Genomic DNA, 13,553 nt, shown 5'->3' with positions numbered 1-13,553 from the left:
TCCGTTGTGATCCTTTCATCTTCACCGTGCGCCGTGCGCCGAGGACAGTCATCAGTCTTCCCTCTCCCGTCCCCTTCTTCTTTCATCTCTTGTTTCTTTCATCATTTCTTCTTGTTTCATCTCTTTTGGTACAAGAGAGCCACTACCACTTGGGCGCTTCTCCGACAATCTTCTCATACACCTCATTCCAGCCCTTTGTCGAGCTCTTGCTCGTCTGCACAAAGTGCCGCAGGTGATTCGCCAGCGCAGCCTCGACGGGCGCAAGGACCTGGGCCTCCCCGCCGACAATCTCGCGCGCCAGCTCAATGCCCTTGATGTTCTGCGCCAGCGCCTGGACGTAGGCGCTGCCGTTGAGGGCCTTTGGGATCTTGACGCCGCGGGGGCTCGCGTTGCGCTCCAAGGTGGGGTTGAGCTTGGCAAAGTCGGGCAGCTCCTCGAGGTTGGCGTCCGTCGCGTCCTTCCACAGCGAGGCGAGCAGCTGGATCTCGTCTCGGAGGAGGACAATGTCGAGGACTACGGGCTCGCCGGCGTCGCGCTTGACCTTGATGGCGGAGGCCCTGGTGAAGAGCGTCATGCCGCGGACGACGCGGGAAAAGTGCAGCCTCTCGCGCGTGGGCTGGCCTTCCACGGCGTGTTCCTTGCGCTGGAGGAGGTCGAGGACCTGGTCGGCCCACTTCTGCGCCTGCTTCGTCTCGGCCTCGTCCCAGTGGCTGTGGGTGATCTTGTCGTTGATGTAGGAGAGGATGCGGACGACCGTCTCCGGGTTGGTCAGCACGAGGCCCGTCTTCTCCGCCTGCTTGGCGCACTCGATGACGGCGAGGATGTTGCCGCTCTGGCCGGCCATGCGCACAATCTTGCCCCAGTGGTTCGGCTTGAGCCGGATGCCGGCCTTTTTGTACCCGGCGAGCAGCGTGCCCAGGTTGGCCCAGTCCTCGCGGGTGCGCATGCTGGCGAGGGCCTTGGACAGGATGCTCTTTGAGTTTTCAATGTCGCGGAAGCGGTCGATGGACGAGAACTTGTGCTCCAGGCCCTCGACCTCGATGATGATGGGGTTCTGCTCGAGGTACGTCTTCTTCTTGGGGTCGAAGACGAGCTTGCGCTGCTTCTCGGGGAGGTAGGCGGGGAGGATGATGGTTTCCTGGATGGCGGCGAGGATCTTGTTCATTTCGGCGTTGTCGGTCTCGGCGAAGACGGCGCTGACGCCTGTTGCGCTTCATTTGTTAGGGGATTTCTTGTATCGAAGTGCTTTGAATTCTTATGATGCATTATCATTTTGCTGCGTACCATGAACTGGCGATGTGCTGAATTGCCTCTGTGCAAATGCCGTCTGTGGTCCATTCAGCCGCCTGACCGACCGGGCGGCCAGCCTTATTGACCGATTTGATATTGTCGCCATCTCTGGTGTTTTCTGATGTGTGAATGCCAGAGAAACCGGGTTACAATATAGCAATCCCAGTTGGAATATTTTCAGCCTTGAAACTGCCGTATGTAAAAGCGATCAAGATGGATTGGGTGGGTCGGAGAAAAAAAGGAGCCGGGCCAATCACGGCGGCGAATTGCTGTGCTTTTCGGGGGACCGCAAAAGCGATTGAAGCCTTTTCTACGTGCAACGCCAAACTCGGGCTGTCATCAACACCAATCTTTGTTGTCGCCCTATCCACACAATGAATGCTGCCGCTGTTGTCAGGCAGCCGGTGGGCTGTCTGAAGGCGGCGCTGAGGAGGACGAGGTTCCAGAGATCGTGGCAGCGGTGCATGGCGACGGAGGCTACGCCGACGACAACGACGACAACGAACCCCTCCATGATCCGGAATGCCTTCAGCCAGAGACAGCGTATGTTCTCTATAGAACTCCCAGGTCGAGATCCATGACGCGATAATCTTTGCTAACTAGTTTCGAAAAAAACAAAACAGACATGGAGCAGAAAAAGGTCGCCAAGTTCCAGATCTGGCCGCAGGTGCCCTCCCCGCGAAGCACAAACCCCGACCCGATGCCCGCCCTCACGCGCCAGGAAATCGCCCGCCTCGATCCCACCGGCGCCCGCACGCGCCTCTTCTCCCGCGAGCACGCCGACAGCGCAAAGGTCGGCGACGTCCTCATGGTGACGAGCAAGAACGGCGAGCCCTTCTCCGGCGTCTTCATCCAGCTGCGCCGGCGCGGCGTCGACACGGCCATCCTGCTGCGCGGCCAGATGATGAAGGTCGGCGTCGAGATGTGGTTCAAGATTTACAGCCCGACGGTTACGGGGATTGACATTATCTGGCGCAGGCCCAAGAGGGCCAGGAGGGCGAGGTTGACGTACATGCGGCAGCCCAAGCATGATATGGGCAGCGTGGATAATCTGGTCTCGGCTTGGAAGAAGGAGAGGTATGCGCTGCGGTCCAAGGCGAAGCAGGCGGGTGGCAAGAGGATCACGAGGTAGAGGCGGCGTTTAATGGGCTCTGTATGATATGGTTTGAAAATGTACAAATTGAACTGGAATGATCTGAATGGATAGAGCACGGTTCAAGGGGGAGGAGTCGGCCGGAGAGACTCACTTGCTTGGACGAGTGTTGGCAGATGGTTTTTCTCCAGAGACTGAGATGCCTCAACCTCGAGACGGACATGGCTCGTGAGTGTGTCTACATGTACCTTGCGGATTGCAATGTGAAGTCACGGCACTCCTATCGATAAGACATGTTCAACAAGGACTACTATCAGACTTTAATTTACCGTAAAACATAAGGTAGGGTAACACTTAATGTTGGTTTGAGTACCTAGCAGTAGGTAGGCACTGATGTTGTGAGCCTGTAGAGTCATCGGGAGGAAGCAATCACTACAGTGCCTAACTCATACGGACTCTTCTTCTACGACAAAAACCATCTCCTCTACCCAATGGGCTTCAACTGTAAGGATCAAGCACTAGAGCATCATAGAGTAAAGAGTGGAAAGCAAACCTAGCCCAGTGACAGCCCGGCAGACGGCACCAACTCCGCCATCAGCAATTCTTGATAGCCCGGGACTTCTTGGCCGCATGAAGATAATAGTATCAGATCCAGCATTTCTTTGCGGATTCGCAATGCAGTCCAGAGTTAGCCCACATGGCCGCTTTGTATAAGCATCGTGAACACGACAAGGCTCGAAAGCATCCCTGACTCGGCCTCATGGAGGATCACCTCTCCCAGCTCTGTCATGTAGTCAATTACCCACAAGCCCTGAAGAATTCGCAGGGCATGCCTGGCCAAGATTTTCGGGTCCTCTCAAGTGGAAGCACATGGAAGCACATGAGACGAGCGAGGTGGTCCGATGGTTCGCCGACTCTGACGGGGAATGGGAACCGCAAGAGATCCAGTTCCAATATCCATCCGACGCTCGGCCAAACATGCATCTCCAGATAGCAACATGGAAACTGTGGCTACTCCCACCGCAAAAGTGGGAGACGCAGAGAAAATCACCGAGTTGCACATAGGTTCCGGCACTCCAAGTCATGCGAGGCCGCTCATCCGCCAAGACCTCCACACATCGAACCTTGACGAGCTTGACAAAAGCTAAACACGATGGAGCAGATGTAAGCCGTCGGCAAGGTCAATGCCAGCCTGGGGTGACATGGAAGGCAAATATCCTGACGGTTAACAATCCGAAGGGGCCACATCATGCTACCAATGGCGATGTGAGATATCGACAAGACATGGCATCTCCAACATGGGTGGCAACCGTGCTGTGAAGTCGACCCGGTCTGCAGTTGTTGACGCTTCGTGCTCCATGGCAACTGGCATCGCGTTAGCTCCGTCAGATATCGATGTGACATGATGTGGGAAAATAGAGAGACTCGATGCTTCGGCAAATATCCTTGACTGCATCGCGTGAAAGACGATCTGTCATATTCCCCGGAGCTGGCAGGTCTGGTCTGCGTGGTATAGGGGCCGCGTTTGTTTGGCGAGGCTTTCTTCGAGAGCGTGTTTCGCCACCAGGAATACCAGGCATTTCTTTGATCCGCACAATCCCTCTCCATAATTGACCGTGAGTGAGTGATCCGGAGGAAGCGGTCAAATAAGAGAGTCCGGGATCATGCGGGGATCGAGCGCTGCCGAGCCACGAGAATCTGCGCTGCCGAGTATTGATCATCACGGCTGAGGCGTAACGCGGCAACGCTGTTTGCCCATGTTCACACTTGACAGCAAAGCAGATCCTCGAGCCTGTTTTCTGCAGCATCGACCGACGGCCGCGCAATCACGGGGTGGGAGAGTGGAGGGGGGCGGGCCAAGAACGAGCAGTCCTGCAGCGAAGCGACAGTCGAGGCGCCCGCCAGCGAAGTCCTGGCGATTTGCTGGCCTTGCTTGATAGAGTTCCATCACCGTTTTCGCGACCTGTAAGTCCACGTCCGCGGCAGGCATGGAGGCCCAGCTGCAGATACCGCAGAGGATGAAGAGGATGGAGTAGCAGCACGCCAGGTCTCGCTCCAAAGGTGCTCGAGGAGGCTCCCCATTGATCCTCATTCTTTTGCCTCTCTCTCTCTCCTCCGCCTCCTCCTTCTCCTCCTTCAAAATCCAGGTGGTTGGTATGCACAGTAGCTGGGAGCTGGCTGAATGATAGCTGGACGCTCGTTGGACGATCGGTGAGGTGAAGGCTGCCCCAATCTTGCGCTGCAGGCGGATACTAAGGTACATACAGTAGCAAGAAGCCTCGCGATTTCAAGGATCAACCCCTTGGCTGAATGCAACGCGGTGGCCCTGCCCGTCCGTTTATGTGGCCCAGCGGAGACGGCGCATGAAGACCCAATCGCCCAGACCGTGACGATGCTTCAACGGTGCCACGTCTGTTGTTACGGAGCACCTGTCGAGCGTTGCCCGCAGGGAACTCCAGCAAAGTTTCCGATACATCTTATCCAAGTGCTCGTCCGGAGGTATAATTACAGTCGAGTTCCTGGCAAGAATGAGAAAGAAAAGAAGAGACAGAAGCAAGAGACAGAAGCAGTAAGTAAACTAGCTTCAAAGCATAATATAATATTTTCATCCATCGTCTGTCGTTAATTTCTTGGAGTTGTCAAAAGCAACTCCCCAAATATTACCTTATCCCTCTTGGCTGAGCTAGAAGTAAAGCCACCCCGAGCCGTCTTATCGATAAGATACCGCCCCGCATCAAAGGTACCTGTACATGTGCCGGTACCAAGACGACGACCGTCTGTTACCGCTGCCACTTGTAGTGCTACTGCTGCTGCTCACGCTCCTCGCCATGGCCTATCACAGCCTGCACCTGGGCGCCGCCACAGGGGCCGTGCCGCTAAAGGCGCCCAAGAAGATGGCGCCCACGCCCACTGGCCGAGCCGGCTTTAGCGCAAAGGCCGCTGGAGTCAGCACCCACGCCGGCGCCAACACCGCTGGAACCGCCCCCTGGAAGGAGCTTGAGCTGCAGCAAGCCCGCAGCAGCAGCAGCGAAGAGCTGGCCGACCAGTTCCCCGAGTTCTGTTTACAATCCCCCCAGCGCCCCTCTGGCCTGAATATCATCGACACCAAGCTCGCCACTTCATCCGTTTCGACCCAGCTCCAGCTCCAGCTCCAGCTCCAGCATCAGCATCTCTCCAGCTCCAGCTCTAGCAATAACAGCTCTACAACTAGCCCGTCTGATCCTGCTGCCGGCCCTGCAGCTGTTGGTGCTACTGCAACTGCAACGGCTGCTGGTGGCACCACGACCCTTACAGCTGCTCGCACGTCGACTGCCCCGACTGCCTCTGCTTCGTCTCGCTGTGCTCGTGTCACTTCTGCTGCTGCTCCCACCACCTGCGTGACCTCGCTGGGCCTCTGCACGCCCCCCAGCTCGCCCGTCTTCGCTCCGGCCGTCTCCAGACTCGCATCGCCTGTCAGTGCCGCCAAGGCTGAGGCTGACCTGGTGCCTGTCTCTGCTCAGGCGCTGCAATCGCCCCTCTCGGTATCGCTACCCCGGCCACGCTGCGTCTCGGACCCTCAGCGGAGTGGGCGGGACAAGGAGCAGGCCAGTGCCGGTGTTACGGCCACCACTGCACTCCAGCGGTCAGAGAATCGTCGCTCGTCATTGGGCACCAAGACCCTGAGCCAGTCTCCGACGCGCTCAAAGCTTTCCAGTCCTCCAAAGCCACCGCCAAAGCCTGCAAAGTTTTCCAGACGACCTCGTCCGGCAGACTCCCACAGCGACACCGACCCCGAGTCTGATCTTGACCTCGACCTCGACCTCGACCTCAGCCAGCCCGACAGCGACAGCGAGGCATCCGCTGCAGACGTACTAGTCGATTCGTCGTCCATTCGGGGGGTCCATGACCAAGTCCTCAACAGGATGACCCTTTCGGAGCAGCAGAGATGGATCACGGTCCAGGAGAAGACGTTCACCAAATGGTATGTGTTCTTCGATTCCTACTTTGCCGCCGCCTGCCCACCTGCCTGTCCGTCACAGAGAAAATGTCGGAAAGGGCTCGGTGGTTCCTGAACCGACCCCCTCGTGTGCAGCATGCTGACAAAGACCAGGCTCAACACAAAGATTGGAGTTCGAAATCTCGAAGTCAAGGACCTGGTACCGGATCTTAGCGATGGTGTAAGTCGAGCCTATTCTCACATCGATGCTGCTGTTTTTCCTTCTTCCTCCTTTTTTTTTTCTTAAATCCTATCCCTTCTCTCTTCCCCTTCACTTCGTCCCCCACTAACATGGAGGTCGCTCAACTAGGTCATGTTGATTCACTTGCTCGAATGCCTCTCCCACGAGTCGCTCGGTCGATATGCCTCCCGCCCCAAGCTTCGCGTCCAAAAGTTCGAAAATGCCAACCTGTCGTTGGACTACATCAGATCCAGGGGCATCCAGATGACGAATATTGGTGCCGAGGATGTCGTCGATGGAAACCGCAAAATTGTCCTCGGTCTTATCTGGACATTGATTCTCCGCTTCACCATCAGTGACATCAATGAGGAGGGCATGTCCGCCAAAGAGGGCCTGCTCCTGTGGTGTCAGCGAAAGACGGCATGCTACAACGAGGTCCAAGTTCGCGACTTTAGTAGCAGCTGGAACGACGGCCTTGCCTTTTGCGCCTTGCTGGACATTCACCGCCCGGACCTCATCGATTTTGATACCCTGGACAAGTCGGACCACCGCGGCAATATGCAGCTCGCCTTTGACATTGCCCACGAAGAGATTGGCATCCCCAAGCTGTTGGACGTCGAAGATGTCTGCGACGTGGCGAAGCCCGACGAGCGAAGTTTGATGACGTACATTGCCTACTGGTTCCATGCCTTTTCCCAAATGGAAAAGGTCGAGAATGCAGGCCGACGAGTCGAGAAGTTCTTCAACAACATGCAGGGTGCGTGGGAGATGCAGAATGCCTACGAGAGGCGAATGAGGGAGCTTCTCAAGAACATTCGGGGTCAGATCGACCAGTGGCACACGGCCAAGTTCGAAGGCACCTACGCCGATGCAAAGGCCCAGGCGGCCGAGTTCTCCGAGTACAAGAGGGGCAAGAAGCGCGAGTGGGTGGCCGAGAAGAGCGAGCTCGCCACATTATTGGGAAACATCAAGACGAAGCTCAGTACCTATCGGTTGCGGCCCTATGAGCCTCCTGCAGAAGTCAGCCAAGAGGTCATTGAAAGAGACTGGTCGGGTCTCACAAAGAGCGAGATGGCGCGCGCACAGCTCATCAATGAAACAATTCGAGAGTAGGTCGAGGCCCGTTTGTGTAACGCGGCAGAACCATCCGGCTAACAACGTCACAGTATCAAAAACGCGCTGAGGAAGTCGTTTGCCGATAAAGCCAACGACTTTGCGATGGCTCTCAACACCATGCAGCTTGCCATCTCAGGCCTGGACGGCGATATCGAAGACCAGCTGCATCATGTCAAGAAGCTCAGCGACAACTTGCAGCCCCTTGATCGGTATCTCAGCACCATTGCGGAAGTGGATGCAATGTGTGAGGAAGCAAACATTGAGGAGAATGACTTCACCACGTACACATACGACGAATTGGCGTACGAACTGACACTAGTAAGGTCGTCGGTTCAGAAGAAGCTGTCCTTTTTGGAGAACCAGATGGTTGCCCGCAACATGACCAACTTGACGCCCATCCAGCTGGAAGAGTTTGAGAGTGTGTTTCGTCACTTTGACCGCGACGCGTCAAACTCGTTGCAGGAACTCGAATTCAGCGCAGCATTGGCCTCACTGGGTTTGGTTTTCTCCGAAGAAGAGATGCACGACTACTTTGTCGAGACCTCTGGGGGCAATCAATATGTCACATTCGAGCAGTTCATTCGCTTCATGGTCGATGTCACCGAGGATCAAAACACCGCCGAGCAGGTGTTCCAGTCATTCCGTGAGGTTGCGGATGGCAAACCGTACGTCACCGAAATGGACCTGCGCCACAGTCTCGTGCCGGAGGAGGTCATCGACACCCTCCTCAACATGATGCCGCCGCACAACGGCCCGGACATGTCACGCGACAGAGGAAAGGCCCAGTACGACTACATCTCCTTCATGGAGAAGATGATGGGTGGCGACGATGCGGACGACGATATACCAGCCGGTGTGCTCCAGGATAGAACGAACATCGGCGATAGTCGGCCCCGAAAGGACTCCAAGGTCAACGGCGTGCATGGATGACAGTGATGATCCGGCTCTGCGCAGAATAGGCCGTGGTTAGTTGATCATCATCATCTTTTGCGCATGGCCCACCGTCATGTTGTGAAGGCCTCTCGTATATTTCTCTGTATACTTTTCCCATTTTACCCCCTCCCCTTCTCCCTGTCGCGCATACACCGGCGCGTTACGCGGAGTTCCTGTCTCCTATGTCGTCTGGATACTGGTTGGAGAGGCAGCGGTGTTTTCACTTGGTACCCCCGATGCATGCAATGGTGTTATTACTCTTTCTAACCTTTTCTTCCTTTTCTTTTCTTGGTCTCTTATTTGTTTGGTGATGGAGCTGAGCGGATAAAAAATTGGACACAATCTTATAGTAGTCAGTTCCTCACGTTGAATTAATTGTACCACAACGTTAGATACTAGGTACCTAGGTAACCAAACTAATTGGCAGTCAGTCTCTATCCATCAACCTGAAGTCGTCTGTCGTTGTTTCTTGTGTTTCGATTGGTCCTTCGCATATCGAATCTGTTGGTTGGCGATGTGCAGGGTTCCGTATTCGGAGGCGAATTGGTCCACTCGAGGATCGAGGCATCTGCAGCTCAAGAGCGTTTGAATCATCTGATTGCCCAAGAAGCAATTGAGAATTAAGCCAAGGGCGTCTTAGTGCCATCTCAAATCGACGCCTAATTGCGAGATAATGGCGCGTATATAAGCAGGAAATACTTGGCTGTAACCTATCAAGCGAAGGAGAAAAATTATGGTAAGCTCAGTCCGGCTCTTGCCTACCCGGAAATCGACAGCCGATCGAAGGTGCTAACGAACGGGAAGCTTCAACTTCCGCTCTCTCGCTCACTCTTCTTTTTTCCCTCTTTTTTCTTCCCTCCTTGCCTCACGACAACGCATTTCCCCTCCCCTCTGGCAGAACATGGTGGCACGAACGAGGCTCTCGCAGGCTCTGCGGGCGCCCAGCAGGCGAATTGCTGCCATTGGCAGCGCCAGCCTTGCGCCTCGCGCTTCAATTGCGCCTGTTCGCTGCCTTGCGACTTCGGCTCCCAGATTGCTGGCGCGATCACCTGCAGTGCAGCATCTGGCAAAGCTCACGTCCGAGACGTACCCGGGCCTCAAGAGGGATGCTAGATTTGCAACACTGACCGCAGAGGATGTCGCGCACTTCAAGAAGCTGCTGGGAGGAGAGCATGCCGTGATTGACGGCGCCAATGCAGCGGCGGAGGACGACCTCAAGCCCTTCAACGAGGACTGGATGCACAAGTACCGAGGACAGAGTCGGCTGGTGCTCAAGCCGGCATCGACCGACGAGGTCAGCCAGATCCTCAAGTACTGCAACGAGCGGAAGCTGGCCGTGGTGCCGCAGGGTGGCAACACGGGGCTTGTTGGGGGCTCGGTGCCTATTTTCGACGAAATCATCATCAACATGAGTCGCATGAACCAGATCCATTCCTTCGACGATGTCAGCGGCTCCCTCGTGTTGGATGCCGGAGTCATTCTGGAGGTGGCCGATCAGTACCTCGCTGAAAGGGGATACATCTTTCCTCTCGACCTAGGAGCCAAGGGATCGTGCCAAGTGGGTGGAAATGTGGCTACTAACGCTGGCGGCCTGCGACTGCTGCGCTACGGGAGCCTGCACGGCAATGTCCTGGGGATGGAGGCCGTGCTGCCGGACGGCACCGTCATGAACGACCTGTGTGCCCTGCGCAAGAACAACACGGGCTACGACCTGAAGCAGCTCTTCATCGGCGGCGAGGGCACCATTGGCATCATCACCAAGCTGGTCATCCAGTGCCCGCAGCGCTCGGCTGCCGTCAACGTGGCCTTCTTTGGCCTGGAGTCGTACGAAAAGGCACAGCTGGCCTTCCGGGAGGCGAAGAAGCAGTTGGGCGAGATCCTTTCTGCCTTTGAGCTCATGGACTCCCGCAGTCAGGAGATTGTGCACCAGATCAAGGGTGAGGACCGGCCGCTCGAGGGCGAGCACCCCTTTTACTGCCTCATCGAGACCAGTGGCTCCAACGGCGACCACGACTACGAGAAGCTGGAAAAGTTCCTCGAGGACGTGCTGACCAAGGAGATCGTCGTCGACGGCGTCCTCGCCCAGGGCGAGTCGCAGGCCAAGGCGCTGTGGAGCTGGCGCGAGAGCATCACGGAATGCATTGGCCACGGCGGTGGAGTCTACAAGTACGACGTCTCGATCCCGCTGGCCGAGATGTACTTGCTGGTCGAGGACGTCAAGGCGCGCATGGAGAAGCTCGGCCTGATCGGCGAATCCGAGGAGCATCCGGTGAGCGCAGTGGTGGGCTACGGCCATATGGGCGACTCCAACCTGCATCTCAATGTGGCCGTAAGACGATATGACGCCAAGGTCGAGGAGGCTTTGGAGCCCTTTGTGTATGAATGGATCGCGAAGCGCAACGGTAGCATCAGCGCCGAACATGGGCTGGGCCTGGCCAAGAAGAAGTTTGTGCAGTATAGCCGGAACGACACGGTGATTGGTCTGATGAAGCAGATTAAGAATCTCTATGATCCGGTAAGTCACCCCTCGCCATTTCCGCATCTTTGCAGCATCCCCCCCTCCCATGTCTAGCTGTCGTTTGACGGCTGTCGTATGCTGCCCAACCCTGGTGCCTGTTTCAACCTCTGCTTCTGCTTCAAGCTTGTCTTCTCGCCTATCCTATCCACCGGAACCTTCTCCTGCATGATCTGATTGCTCTGACCCTCCGATGGCCATGGCGGCCCTTGATGGCACACTTGCCTATCACATGTCCGTTGTAAGGAGGGCGCCATTTGGTGGTTGCAGAATCCTCCTCCTCCCCGCGCCCGAGCGCACATGCACACACCTTCCACTCATGCACGCATCATCACTCACATACTTGCGCTCACGCTCACCCGCGCATATGCATCCTCTTCCCCTTTCGATGCACCTTATGCAAAGCTCTACACCCATTGCGAAGCGATAGGGCTGACAACTGACAATGGCTGATGGCAGAATGGCATTATGAATCCGTACAAATACATCTGACCGGGGTCTTGGACCGAGCAGCAAGCGGTGGCGGCGGGGATGCGATAGTAATGACGGTGCCTTTGGGCGGTCGGCTCTAAGTGCAGGCTCCCATTTGGGCCTTTTGCATGTATGTAAGTCATGGCAGATGCGGACGGCTTCGTGCGTGGGAGGGTTATTCTCCCCCCCCTGGATCCCCTTAGGCATACTGCTCACATCTTGTAACTCGTTTGAGCATGGCGCCATTTCCCGATCTGGCTCCGTATCGGCCGACACCGGGATTCTGCAGACGGCCAGACGCGAGCAAGGAAGAACTGGTCCGCAACAAGAGCACCGTGAGAAGTAATATTTTGCAAGTTCTCCTATTTGTCGCGCTGTGTGTCCTCTTCCCCCGGCGGTCTGTCGAGTGGGTTGTGGGTTGTTTGCAAGACTTGTTTGTTTCCATCCGTACTTGACTTACAGGCATTACGAGTACTATCGCGCGACCGGCTTTGGCGAGGCTGCTGGACCTCGGATGGTTCCTGGGGGGGGGGGTTTTTTGACGGCTAGGGCCCCCCCCCCTGGACGACCTATCAGATTGCCGGGCAGGGTGAGCGGCGGACAGGTCGAGGGAGCCACACGAGAGCCCAAAGAGGCACGAATGCGTCCCGGGAGGCCACAGCTCAACAGATCCCACCGATGCTTCTCATAGGTCATATTCCTGTCATTTCAGAGAGCCGGCCAATGGCAGCCCGCGCCTTGTCCAGACGTCTGGTCGCTGACACACGACGTCTTGGGCGACAGCGCTCAGCCGTATCGGTGGGCCAGCCAACCAGGAGTACAGCTGGCCCTCCGCGTCAGCCCTACGAAACTTAGTGCCAGAAAGAAGATGGTGGGACTGCAGCAGAGAGGGCTGCCCGTCCTAGCGTCATGCCGGGCGGACGAAGACCTGCTTTTTCCCACGGAAGTTGCCCTGCTTGGAGCACCAGAAGGGGGAGGGAAAAGGGTCAATACAGACGCAGAGAATAAGGCAGACGAGTCTAAGAGCAGGACCGAGAGACGGCGTCCCAAGAGGCCTCGGAGCCCCTGATCCCTGAACCGGCCGGCAATGGGTTGGTGTAAGCCTTGCACCTCATGGTCGTCCGTGGGGCTGAGGCCGAGACGGGCCATCTCAGCCTTCCCATTCGCCGGACGCCTGGTCGACGTTCGTATGTTTGTGCTTCGGTGGTTGCCGGGCCTTGGTGCGGAAAGCCACCAATCCACAATCCACTCGCAACGGCCCTTGACGAAAGGCGGAGTTGTGTGTCTCCCAATCCGTCCCAGAGTCAAACGTCGACAGGTCGTTTGGCGCTCGAGATTGGACATATCTCGTGTGGGGAGCATCCATTCCATTTTTATTTTCCCATTCTTTTGCCCCTCCAGTATGGGACGCTTGCTGCCATGTGGTTCTGGCCCGACTTGGGCCTGTTCCTTGCCTCGTCTCCGTATAATGTTCCGACCCTTACCTTTTGCTCCCCCATCGACCAACCTCCGTACCTTGTTAGCCGGAATGGCTCCCGTGTACCCACGACATGCTTGTCCAGGAGGCCTATAGCTAACGCCGGTCCTCATTGCTCTCCCTTCCACAAACAAGTATAAGACCGTCCCGAACATGATGCAAAGAGGATAAGCGGTGGCAAGAGGAGCAACGAACTGCGGGCCAGGTTTGACAGACGGCAACCGACCAAACAGCTTATTTGTGAGAATCCCAAACTGGACGATTTCTCTTTCGCCTCGTTTCACGTCTCTCTTTCTTACTTTCTTTTCCCGGAAAAGGCTTGAAGAAACAAGCGCCGTTTTGCCCCCCCACAAAGGCTGGACATTCATTCACAGACTGACGCACACGCGCGTCTATACCGACGGACTTTTGACACGCATAGGCCCATTTCCACTCTTACACGCGCCCACACAGACTAAGGCAGTCACTTAAGCATTGCCACCGCGCATATATACACGTATA

At 56.2% G+C, this 13,553-nt stretch overlaps 4 protein-coding genes across 4 annotated transcripts; 3 read left to right on the top strand and 1 right to left on the bottom strand.

Annotated features, from left to right (window-relative positions):
• Positions 1-142: 142 nt before the first annotated feature.
• Positions 143-1,201, bottom strand: TRIREDRAFT_58077 (uncharacterized protein; the record flags this gene model as incomplete). The annotated part of the gene is made up of 1 exon (XM_006963197.1): positions 143-1,201. A coding segment is annotated over one exon (1,059 nt), but the record flags the coding sequence as incomplete, so codon positions are not given.
• Positions 1,202-1,664: 463 nt separating this feature from the next.
• Positions 1,665-2,422, top strand: TRIREDRAFT_72918 (uncharacterized protein; the record flags this gene model as incomplete). Its single annotated transcript, XM_006963383.1, has 2 exons — positions 1,665-1,833; positions 1,914-2,422. The coding sequence occupies 2 exons, from the start codon at positions 1,665-1,667 to the stop codon at positions 2,420-2,422; spliced, it is 678 nt and encodes a 225-aa protein (XP_006963445.1).
• Positions 2,423-6,285: 3,863 nt separating this feature from the next.
• Positions 6,286-8,586, top strand: TRIREDRAFT_57891 (uncharacterized protein; the record flags this gene model as incomplete). The annotated part of the gene is made up of 4 exons (XM_006963382.1): positions 6,286-6,350; positions 6,474-6,540; positions 6,670-7,649; positions 7,707-8,586. The coding sequence occupies 4 exons, from the start codon at positions 6,286-6,288 to the stop codon at positions 8,584-8,586; spliced, it is 1,992 nt and encodes a 663-aa protein (XP_006963444.1).
• Positions 8,587-9,490: 904 nt separating this feature from the next.
• On the top strand, positions 9,491-11,596 carry TRIREDRAFT_76013 (uncharacterized protein; the record flags this gene model as incomplete). Its single annotated transcript, XM_006963381.1, has 2 exons — positions 9,491-11,104; positions 11,564-11,596. The coding sequence occupies 2 exons, from the start codon at positions 9,491-9,493 to the stop codon at positions 11,594-11,596; spliced, it is 1,647 nt and encodes a 548-aa protein (XP_006963443.1).
• Between the last annotated feature and the right edge of the window lie 1,957 nt (positions 11,597-13,553).

The sequence above is a fragment of the Trichoderma reesei genome (assembly GCF_000167675.1).
Source record: "Trichoderma reesei QM6a unplaced genomic scaffold TRIREscaffold_4, whole genome shotgun sequence".
Taxonomy (NCBI): Eukaryota; Fungi; Ascomycota; class Sordariomycetes; order Hypocreales; family Hypocreaceae; genus Trichoderma; species Trichoderma reesei.
This window is presented reverse-complemented; position numbering and strand designations above follow the sequence as displayed.